Source organism: Ruditapes philippinarum, unplaced genomic scaffold (genome assembly GCF_026571515.1).
Source record: "Ruditapes philippinarum isolate M1 unplaced genomic scaffold, ASM2657151v2 ctg1068_1_1_1_1, whole genome shotgun sequence".
In the NCBI taxonomy this organism is placed as follows: Eukaryota; Metazoa; Mollusca; class Bivalvia; order Venerida; family Veneridae; genus Ruditapes; species Ruditapes philippinarum.
The window spans coordinates 127,501-139,234 of NW_026864182.1; the positions used below are offsets into that span (position 1 = coordinate 127,501).

At 34.2% G+C, this 11,734-nt stretch overlaps 1 protein-coding gene across 1 annotated transcript in view; it reads left to right on the forward strand.

Moving 5' to 3' along the window:
* Window positions 1-5,626, forward strand: part of LOC132724730 (small ribosomal subunit protein uS3B) — an 11,456-nt gene extending 5,830 nt beyond the window's left edge. Inside the window, exons 4-5 of the mRNA XM_060709674.1 lie at window positions 3,226-3,413; window positions 5,397-5,626. Of these exons, the coding sequence (XP_060565657.1) occupies window positions 3,226-3,413; window positions 5,397-5,584 (376 nt within the window). The 3' untranslated portion in view covers window positions 5,585-5,626. The remainder of the gene's footprint in view (window positions 1-3,225; window positions 3,414-5,396) is intronic.
* The last annotated feature ends 6,108 nt before the right edge of the window (window positions 5,627-11,734 follow it).

Consider the following 11,734-nt stretch of genomic DNA (forward strand, 5'->3'; position numbering starts at 1 on the left):
GACCAGCAGATGACTCCTATTGAGTTTTGGGTCAAGGTGCCAAAGATCAATAACTAAAGAACGCTTAGGCCTAGGAACTTCAAACTTTGTATGATGATTGGTCATGACCATGACCCCTATTGATTTTGGGATCAAGGGGTCAAAGGTCAAGGTCACATTGACCTTGTAAGTAAAAACGGTTTCTGATCAATAACTAAAGAACGCTTCGGCCTAGGAACTTCAAACTTGGCATGGTGATTGGTCATGACCAGCAGATGACCCCTATTGATTTTGGGTCAAGGGGTCAAAGGTCAAGGTCACATTGACCTTGTAGGTAAAAATGGTTTCCGATCAATAACTAAAGAACGCTTAGGCCTAGAAACTTCAAACTTGGTATGATGATTGGTCATTGCCAGCAGATGACCCCTATTGATTTTGGGGTCAAGGGGTCCAAGGTCAAGGTCACATTGACCTTGTAGGTAAAAACGGTTTCCGATCAATAACTAAAGAACGCTTAGGCCTAGGAACTTCAAACTTTGTATGATGATTGGTCATGACCAGTAGATGACCCCTATTGATTTTGGGGTCAAGGGGTCAATGTCATATTGACCTTGTACTTAATGACGGTTTCTGACCAATAACTCAACAACTCAAGTTGCCTTGGTTGATATTTTTATATTAAACTAAAAATGCTTTTGGTATACACATTTGAAGGTCTTATGTAATATAACAACTTGGCTGTCATTAATGAGGCCTACATGATTCATAAAATTTATGCATATATTATTTGGTAAGATTTGTAATAACTTAAATTGCTGCACACAACCTATGGGGTCACAATAATTATTACCTTGTGACTAGTCATGACCAGTAGATACTTAGATAGCCCTTATTAATTGTTTGTTCACTGGGTCAGAAGTCATGCATAATAACCTGATCACATGACTAATTGGCTGCCGATAGGGGGCATACATGTTTTACAAACATATCTTGTTTTTTTTAAATTAACTGAAATTCGGATTCCATCACAGTAAAATGAATTTAAATCACTTAAACAAATTGTGATCAAATTGTAGTTGTTTTTTTGTTTGCATAAAATTCAATAAAGTATGGTACTGTAAATGGTAAAATTTACTGACACATTTAATTGATTCTGCTGGATTAACAAAAGAGTGCCAAAGAAAGCACACTTTGTGTTGATGTAAACAGTTAACACTTTTCAGGGTTCGACATTAACGGGATCCCGGGATTCCGAGGATCCCAAAAAGTTGGGAGGAATCTCTGTGATTCCTAGCTGGGGATTCCGTTGGGATCCCTGAAAAATTGCTGTGTATATTTTTGAAATTGTCTGAATTAATATCATTGAATCACAAATATTCAAGAAAAGTGTTAATAAAGACTGGCACAACTGCAATGTTCAAGAAAGAAAAGAAAAATCCCGTCGGTAAAATCTACGCTCTTGAATCATGTACGCTAGATTTCCTTTGTGCAGTGACTGCTATCAACTCATTTGCGATATATTATGAAAACTATTTTGGCTAAAGAAACATTCTTGAATAATTTTATATCATGCATTGACTTCATAATATTAAGTTGTGAAAATTCAAGAAAGAAATATAATTATCGTATAATTATTACACGAGCGGTGTGTACTTCAAATATGTGCAGATCGGCGTTGCCGGCGGTAGCTTCGAAGTTAACAAGTGTTTGTTTTTTTGTGTGCCAAAATTCGGCATTTGTGATCATGGTAAATTTTCGTAAAAAAAAGTGAAAAAACAAAAAGATTACTGATGTATTTTTTTTCTCCCTGTAGTACAGCTAAAGTATAATTAATAAATAGAATAAAAAGAATCCATACTTTTCAGTTTAAAATCCTTTTTGAAACTCTGCAGCCTTAAATGCTAAAAAATATTGTCTAACTAAAGACTCTTAAGGTCAATCAAGGTCACGCATAATTTACCAACAACAAAATAGTGAAAAATACACCAAATGACATATATTTCATCTGACAGTTCTTTGGGCCAATTAGTGTTCTGAACTACATGACTGCTGTATGCGGTGAGTGCCTTTGATGTGGCATATGTCAAAACTTAAAAAAAAATCAAAACACACAGGGAGGAAAAGAATCAGACATTTCAGTGTAAAAATTGAGAACAATAAATTTGGATATTACACATCCTGTCATGGAAAGGAGCAACTTTTTATTTTTAAAAACGAAATCATTTGAAGGTACCCTACTTGTAATGCAAACAAAACTTTTTTCTTGATATTTTAGCTTAAGTAAAAATTTAACAAAATATTTAATTTACAACAATCAATGGGATATTTCCTTTTAAACACAAAAAGTGTACAGTAAGCTGAAAATCACTTATTTTTTTTATAGTGATCATAATTAAACATTTCTTTTTAAATGACATGAAAGTAAATATTTTCCAAAAGTTATCCATACCAGAATTTACTGGAATATGGAGCCTAATCATTACCTGTAAGTTTTTAAAGATCTACAGATGATAATCATATGTTGGCTCTATTTCAGTGAACCCTAGGCTATTTGGGAAAATGTTTCCCCAGTTCCTTCTTTAAACTTCAAAAGTTCAAACCCTAAGTCCCATTGCCCAGTCACTTGCATTATACCTTCATTTACAGAAACTGGTTCACAATTATCAACCCCAGGGAGAAAACAGGTTTTACTTTCAAATCGAACTCTTGTTCAGTGGGTGACTTAATGTTATTCTGTTTATGTGCATGTAAAAAATGTATCTTTGCAGTCCAATTATATATATACTAGTAAAGTAAACACTTTGAAACACTTTTAAAAGTTTAAACAGCAATATTTCCAAAGGGCTCATATGGCCAGTTATGTGTTGACATGCCGTAAAAATCCAAGCAAACAAAAAAACCAAAGGGCTCATAAACTACATTTTCTGCATCTGAAACAAGGCAATATGTCATGTATGTGGTCTTTAAAAAAAGAATTTGAAGTCGGATTGCTGCACTCCCTTGTTATTCTTCGCCTTCTTATTTTACTATTTTGATCTGAGGAATCCCTGACATTTAGGAGGAATCCCTGAATTAAATCTCAGGGATTCCTGTGGGATCCCTTGTTAAAACAGTTAGTGTCGAACCCTGCTTTTTATGTATTTAGTCCCTGTTTACAAATTATACTTTTATCGTGGTGAGTCTATTTTGACTGTCAAAATATATACACCCTGTTCAAGCTAAATCTTATCTTTAATAAATTTTCAGAGCCTGCTATGGTGTTCTGAGATTTATCATGGAGTCTGGAGCAAAGGGTTGCGAGGTGGTTGTCTCTGGTAAGCTCCGTGGACAGAGAGCAAAGTCAATGAAGTTTGTTGATGGTCTGATGATCCACAGTGGAGACCCAATTAATGATTATGTTGATACAGCAGTCAGACACGTCCTCCTCAGACAAGGTTGGTTTAAGTTATTATTTGTGGATTATCTGTATAATTTAGATAATTTTGTGTTTTAATATCGGTGAAGAGCATTCAGAGGGTATAACATGTATTTATATAGAGAATGGTAAATACCAGTTTTTAGCTCACCTGTCACTTAGTGACAGGGTGAGCTTTTGTGATCGCTGTCCGTCCGGCGTCCGTAAACTTTTACTTTAAATGACATCTCCTCATAAACCACTGAGCCAATTTCATCCAAACTTCACAGGAATGTTCCTTTGGTGGTCACCTTTAAAAATTGTTCAAAGAATTTAATTCAATGCAGAACTCTGGTTGCCATGGCAACCAAAAGAAAAAAACTTTAAATATCATCTTCTAAAAAACCCAAAGAGCTAGAGCTTAGATATTTGGCATGAAACATCTTCTAGTGAGTGTCTACCAAGTTTGTTCAAATAAAAGCCCTGGGGTCAAAATTGGCCCCGCCCCGGGGGGTCATTGATTCTCCCTATATGTATATAGTAAAAACTTTAAAAATCTTCTTTTAAAGAACCCAAAGAGCTAGAGCTAAGATATTTAGCATGAAACATCTTCTAATGGGTGTCTACCAAGTTTGTTCAAATAAAAGCCCTTGGGTCAAAATTGGCCCCGCCCCAGGGGGTCATTGATTTTCCCTATATGCATATAGTAAAAACTTAAAAATCTTCTTTTAAAGAACCCAAAGAGCTAGAGCTAAGATATTTAGCATGAAACATGTTCTAATGGATGTCTACCAAGTTTGTTCAAATAAGAGCCCTTGGGTCAAAATTGGCCCCGCCCCAGGGGGTCATTGATTTTCCCTATATGCATATAGTAAAAACTTAAAAATCTTCTTTTAAAGAACCCAAAGAGCTAGAGCTAAGATATTTAGCATGAAACATGTTCTAATGGATGTCTACCAAGTTTGTTCAAATAAGAGCCCTTGGGTCAAAATTGGCCCCGCCCCAGGGGGTCATTGATTTTCCCTATATGAATATAGTAAAAACTTAAAAATCTTCTTTTAAAGAACCCAAAGAGCTAGAGCTAATATATTTAGCATGAAACATGTTCTAATGGATGTCTACCAAGTTTCTTCAAATGAGAGCCCTGGAGTCAAAATTGGCCCCGCCCCGGGGGACATTGATTTTCCTTATATGTGTATAGCAAAACTTAAAAATCTTCTTGGAAATAACCCAAATAGCTAGAGTTTAGATATTAAGCATGAAACATCTTCTAGTAAGTGTCTACAAAGACTGTTCAAATAAAAGCCCTTGGGTCAAAACTGGCCCTGCCCCAGGAGTGTCATTGTTTTTAAATAATAGTATATGTGTAAAGAAAAAACTTAAAAAAAATTTTTTTTTAAAAACCCAACAAGCTAGACCTTAGATGTTTAGCATGAAACATCTTCTAATGGGTGTCTACCAAGTTTATTCAAATAAAAGCCCTGGGGTTTAAACTTGCCCCGCTGCGGGGGCCTATATACAGGTGAACGACTTCAGGGCCATCATGGCCCTCTTGTTTGAAAGACACTATGAGGTAAATCTGTTAGCACATATCTGGTTATTTACTTTAATTTTAATAAACTGTTGCTTGAGCAATATGAAAGGTAAATGGATCATACACATTATGTCCAGGATTACATGTTAACACCAGGCTGTTGATGTATTGACTTCTGTGTTGTGCAGCAAATCAGCATGAAATTCCAGTAAATAAATAGGCAATATTGTTATTGAATATTGTAACATGAAGAAGCCAATTCTTTTCTTCAAGGGGCAATAATTAACTTTTAAACATGTTCAGTGATGGGTTCAAGTCTTTCAAATTGTACTATTTACAGTGGTGAAACTAGCTAAGAAATATATATTCTTTCTTTTGCAATAGATATTTTCAGTGTTAACAGTATAGTAGCTAATAATTTGTAATGTTTTATTTATACACAATTGCTACGATATTTGCAAGTAATATTTTATTTGAAAAATATTACAGGTGTATTGGGTATCAAGGTGAAAATCATGTTGCCCCACGACCCATCTGGAAAGATTGGCCCCAAGAAACCACTGCCAGACAATGTTAGCATTGTTGAGCCAAAGGATGAGCAGCCCCCAGCACAGCCCTACAGTGAACAGAAGGGCTCTAAGCCCCAGGATGCTGTAGCTCCGCCTATCATGGCATAGACTCTGTAATTTATGTGATAAATAGATCATGTCGAAGAGAAAGTTTGGTGTTTTTTGTCTTTATGCCCTTGTATTGTTATACAATGCATGCATGTGCATTATCACTAATTGTGGCACTTATAATGTGTAAAGATTCTCAGATTGATTATGATCTGAAATGGTCTACCTAAAACTACAACTTTGTATATTAATGAAACATAGTGGTCCTGGATATAAACCGTCTACATAAACATTGTATTTGAAGTGTTGGAATATTGCGGAAAATAATTTTCTAGTATATTAAGGTTTACTACTAATTAAAGGAAAGTGAAAAATGTTCATATGGCTCTAAATAATCGATATTGGTGGTGGCATTTATTAACCATTTTGTTGTGGCACCAATAGTCATTGGCTTCTGACAATACATGTGCTCTATCAAAATGTGACTAAGGAGTTAAGCATACATTTTTTGCTCACCTGTCACAAAGTGAGAAGCTGAGCTTTTGTGATCACAATTCGTCCGGCCGTAAACTTTTACTTTAAAAGACATCTCATAAATCACCACTTCACAGGAATATTTCTTTGGTGGTTACCTTTAAAGATCCTCTAACACAATTTTTTTATGGTTTTATTTCATAAATATGATGCTTAATGTAAATTAAGATTTGTCAATGTAGTAAGTTCCAATAAGCATTATTTATAATATATTACCAAATTTAACATTTCATGTAAATAAAGGGAGGTAATTAGAAATTTATTTGTTATAAATTCTAAGTCAAATTTTCCAATAAGAAATGAATGCATATAATTTTTTGATTAAATGTAATGTGCACAAATATTTGCAGTACACATTTTACATATTCTTCGATATTCAAAAATTGTTTTATTTGCATAATTATATACATATATAAGTTTTGCAGGTGTAGTATACACTCGGTAACAATATCAATCACAAATCATACAGGATCTTTAAAAATTGTTCAAAGAATTTAATTCCATGCAGAACTCTGGTTGAAAGAAAAAGTTTTAAAAATCTTTTTAAAAAAAACTCCAAAGAGCTACAGCTTAGATATTTGGCTTGAAACATCTTCTAGTAAGTGTCTACCAAGTTTGTTCAAATTACAGCGCTGGGGTCAAAATTGGCCATGCCCTGAGGAGGAGGGGGGGGGGGGGGGGTTATTGATTGTCTTAATATGTGTATAGTAAAAAATTGAAAAATCTTTTAAATCAAAGCACATAAGGCGCTGAATTTGTTTGGGTCTCATAAAGGTGAAGGTTGTGAGATTATAAACAAATTTGTTTTTTTCAATTTTGTTTAGTGCCATCAATGCTGTTTCCAGTGTTAAAACTGTAGTAAATTGGCTATAAGACTAATTGCAACACTGATATTTAATTCAATGTTTATTTGGCTTTAACAATTTTTTAAAAAAAGCATGAGTTGCCTTAAACTCCACTGAGGCTTTTTGACATGACAGGAAATATTTTTTTGAAATTATTACTCCATCTGATGTAGGTCTATACCAACAATTTATGTGCAAAATTCAGATCATTAGCTCGCTTCGTTTTTAGCTCACCTGTCACAAAGTGACAGGGTGAGCTTTTGTGATCGCTTTTCGTCCGGCGTCCTTTCGTCCGTCCGTAAACTTTTACTTTAAATGACATCTGCTCATAAACCACTAAGCCAATTTCATCCAAACTTCACAGAATGTTCCTTTGGTGGTTACCTTTAAAATTGTTCAAAGAATTTAATTCCATGCAGAACTTTGGTTGCCATGGCAACCAAAAGAAAAAACTTTAAAATCTTCTTTTAAAAAATCCAAAGGAGCTAGAGGTTAGATATTATACATAAATACTCTTCTTATATATGTCTACCGAGTTTGTTCAAATAAAAGTCTTCCTTAAAGTGTAGACACCAGTTGTGATAAACTCCTGACATTAAGCAACTCTGCCGGAACACCGCTGATTGTGGGACTACCTATATAGTGGTCAGTCTCTTGTGATCATAGAAAAGCCAGTTAGGTGTACCGGACCGTCGAGATACGGCCATGTGTTAAACATTTGTTGAAAACGACGTAAAAAAAAAAGAGAAATTTTGAAATACATTGTATGTATATTTTAGCAGCAGTGTTCAAGTAATGGAAACACGAAAACCAACAAAATGTCCGAGGCGAAGCTGAAGATAAATTGTTTGTCCTAGCGAACTGCCTTCTTCACATCCGCAAGAAGACACTTTTAAAGAAAATAAACGAGTAAATGTATCTGATTTACATAATAGAAAAATAAATAAACACATTTAATAATAAATATTTTTTATTGATAATAAATATATAATAGAGCATAAAATAACAACATGATACATTCCAATCAGTTTGTCTGACAATGCAAAATTTCTTTTCGTTTTTCTAACAAAGATGACCTGTTTTGGTAACTAACTACACACTATTTTTCAATGAAGAACCCTGATATATTGAGTTTGTATTCTTGTATAACGAAGCAGTTAAAGGGACTCCGCTGAGTTTTATAAAGGGGCAGTTAATCAGTGCATGCTTCTCATTTTCAATAACATTTATGCCAAAACTTCTAATAGTATATATATATACAGTAGTTACATTTTCTCAACTCAAAAGATTTATTTGTATATCTTCCTATTTCTGAATTCAATGTTAATTAAAGCAGTTCCATTTCTAAACTTTGATAAGGCCTCTCTATGATTCGTATTATGCACGAGAAGACAATCAACTTCATATATTTTCTTGAAAGTTATATACAACCTCAGTTTACTCTGTCCTGTTCCATTACGGGACCTTACTCTATTGACATCTTGCAAGCAAACGCCCTTATATTCTTCAAAATTTTACCCTCGATAGGACTAACATGCTTTTAAAAGCACATTATGCCTCAGAAACAATATTTTTTCATTCTTTAGAAAAGGCAAAATGGAGTTTTATAATATTTAAAGAACGGCTTAAGATCATGTAAGATGATTTTCACCTGAAGAAAAATAACAAAGTAGTATTTTGACTTCCATACGGAATACTAAATCACTAAAACAGTATTAATTACCCCCAAAAAAAAATCAAAAAAAAGAAAGATGGTTCAGGTAATTTGTCAATTGAAAACAATTGGACACAGAAAATAAAAAAGGTTTTTAAGAAGTAATTATAAGAGCATTTTTGAGCCTTTAAGAAAATTTCAATACTAGTGCACCTATTCAAATCATATTCTTTGAACATGAACTTTAGAACTCCAAATTTTACAGTTTCGACCTTTACATAAATAGATCTATGACCACTATAAAACGTTTTTATCTACAATTTTACCTATTTCTTTCCATTTTGACGACCAATTACATCCGATGCACGTGTTTTACTTATATTTATTTTTGAAGTTTCTTTATCAGCTACTTCTATGAACATATGGAACGACTGTTACCTGCTCCGTGTACCCATGATATGGCACGAACACCATGCACGGGCACTTCACGTGGTCTAACTATAAATGTGACATCACACACGTCATGCATTGCCAGAATTAATTTTAGGTGCTCGGAAAGCGCATGCATGCTTCTGACGTTCATTTCTTCTTTATTGGTTGGTAGGAAATTGCTACAGCTATGATATGATCTGCCGTAAGGACTGTCACGTGACCCTCAAGAACTCACTAATTCCACATCAAATAATTTGTAGGTTCATAGCCTGACGAGGAATCATCATAGTCAAAATATATCATATGTAGAAAAATCTTGAAGGTCTATATGTGACATTTAACTGGCCCAAACATACAAAAGCGTCCTGGTGCCAAAAAAAGATGATTCCTATATAGGAGATAAAAAGCCTAATTAGGACTTTATAACTCATACGTAGGACTTTTAAACTCCTTCGCAGGACTTTTTAACTCCTACGTAGGACTTTATAATTTCTACGTAGGAGATAAAAAGCATAATTTTTAAGGAGTTTATAACTCCTACGTAGGAGATAAAAAGGCTAATTAGGACTTTAAAACTCCTACGTACGATACATATCAAAATGCTGAAAGCACAGAGTGCGACTAACATTATATTATATTAATAGTATATTATGTAGGAAAATAAATTATATGTGTCAAATTGAAATTGTGGCAAACCGCTTTAGTAAATACCCTTATTCTGTATTTGAGCGAAATACAAGAACTCAATAATATGAATTTTGAGCAATACAACTAGTTCCGAAAATCGAAACCACTAAAGATGCCATTCTCTACAATATTAAACGATGATTCTGTATTATGTACGTTTAGTTACATTGATTATAAAAAAACAATGTATGGGATAAACTTTGTTCAAAGTAGGATATTATTCATTTTTAAACTTATGCATGCATATTGCTTTGCAAATCGCAACTTTCCGGAGCTGGAACAAGACACTTCACACCCCACCCCGTCCCTAAAATGATTTAATCATTTGAAACGGCCGAAAATGGATAAATTGCGCGTTATGTTTAAGCTAACTAGTTCGTATGGGAAAACAGACGCCTCGCCTCAAGACACTTCACACTCCAGAAACCTCAGGCACTGTATTGAAAGGTGAAGTTTCCTCAATATTTAATATTTGAAATTTAGGGGGGGGGGGGGTTAAGTGTCTTGTTCCATCGCCGATATACCGGTCCGGAAAGTTCTAATGATGCTTTTTATCTCCTACGTAGGAGTTACAAAGTCCTACGTATGACTTATAAAGTCCTACGTAGGAGTTTAAAAGTCCTGCGTAGGAGTTTAAAAGTCCTATGTAGGAGTTTAAAAGTCCTACATAGGAGTTATAAACTCCTAAATCTCCAAAGGGGGAGTTATCATTTCGTATAGAACATGTTCAATTGGCACCAGGACGTTTCCATACATACAGGACACCTTATATTTCAGCTGGACTGTTTATGACTGCGGAAGGATACAATTGTTTAATAATTATTTAACATCCCCTCTGCTGGTGTATAATATTGTACACAAAAGGCTGCAAAAATAAAGATTCCAGTCAAAATATCAAGCTATGAATACAACATACAAGGTATAAAAATGACTTACATGTACTTATAATGTGTTCTTTAAATTATTTAGAAAACATGATTGTTGGTTGCCATTTATCGCAAAGAAAAATCGGTCTAGTGTACAAAATAAATATATAGGCAAAATTGTTGGTTATTTTCAAATCAAATCAAATAAATCATTATAACTGCTTTTATTTTCAGAATACAGCTTTCAAAAAAAGGTTTCTTCAAGCAAATATTTGCTTTTTGTAATAGCACGCTGTACACGATCTTCCATAGAGCATTTTATGTTTCGTTTTTGTTTCTCCTATGTTTCCTGTGTTACCTGCATTTGTTTTGCTATTTTCAAGCTCATTTTCCTGTTTAATCGAAGATCAGAAGCATAGATGATCAGATCTATTTGACACTGCATTCCAGTTTGTCTCCCGACTCTTTGTTTTACTCTCTGTACCACCTGATGGCTTTGGTAACTGTTCAAATGTTTACAATCCACCATCTTTAGCTGATGTTGCAATGAAGGCACCGAAATGTGTCCATAACGTGACGACGTGAAACATGTTTTGCAAAGTTCACATCTTTTATATTTTGAGAACAGTTTTATGGTTATAACTATACAGTAAATGAGGTAAACCAAAGCAGTAAATCCAAGAACAATGCCTGGTAGACAATTCGTATTAAACGACGATGTAATTTCATCTGCCGAGTTACTAGTATATAAAAACCTTTTTATAAAGCGAGCTTTTTTGCATCCAATACCTGCGCCTTTGCTTAAGATCGTAGCGATTGTTTCTTGAAGACTTTTAACAGCAAAGCTTTCTTCTGCACCTACCACACACCATGAAGCGAAACGGTGATTGTAAAGTTTTCGGAGCGTTTTCCCAAAATTGAAAGTAAAATAGTGTCCGGGAAGTCTTATATGTTAACCTCTTTTGAAGGAACATGCATTTTCAACTGTTTTTTTAGTGCAACAATTTGCACAGCTCTTGTCTTTACTTTGATCTTCATTATTATTATCTGATATCATGTAGATAAGTTTAAAATAGTCCGAATTATCTTCAGAGTGTTTACGGTAATTTATATTGAATGCCAGACCAGATCTATTTTGGTGTTATGTCATGTCTGTCTTTTGTCCTTTTGTTTTGGGTAATTGAACTGGTTT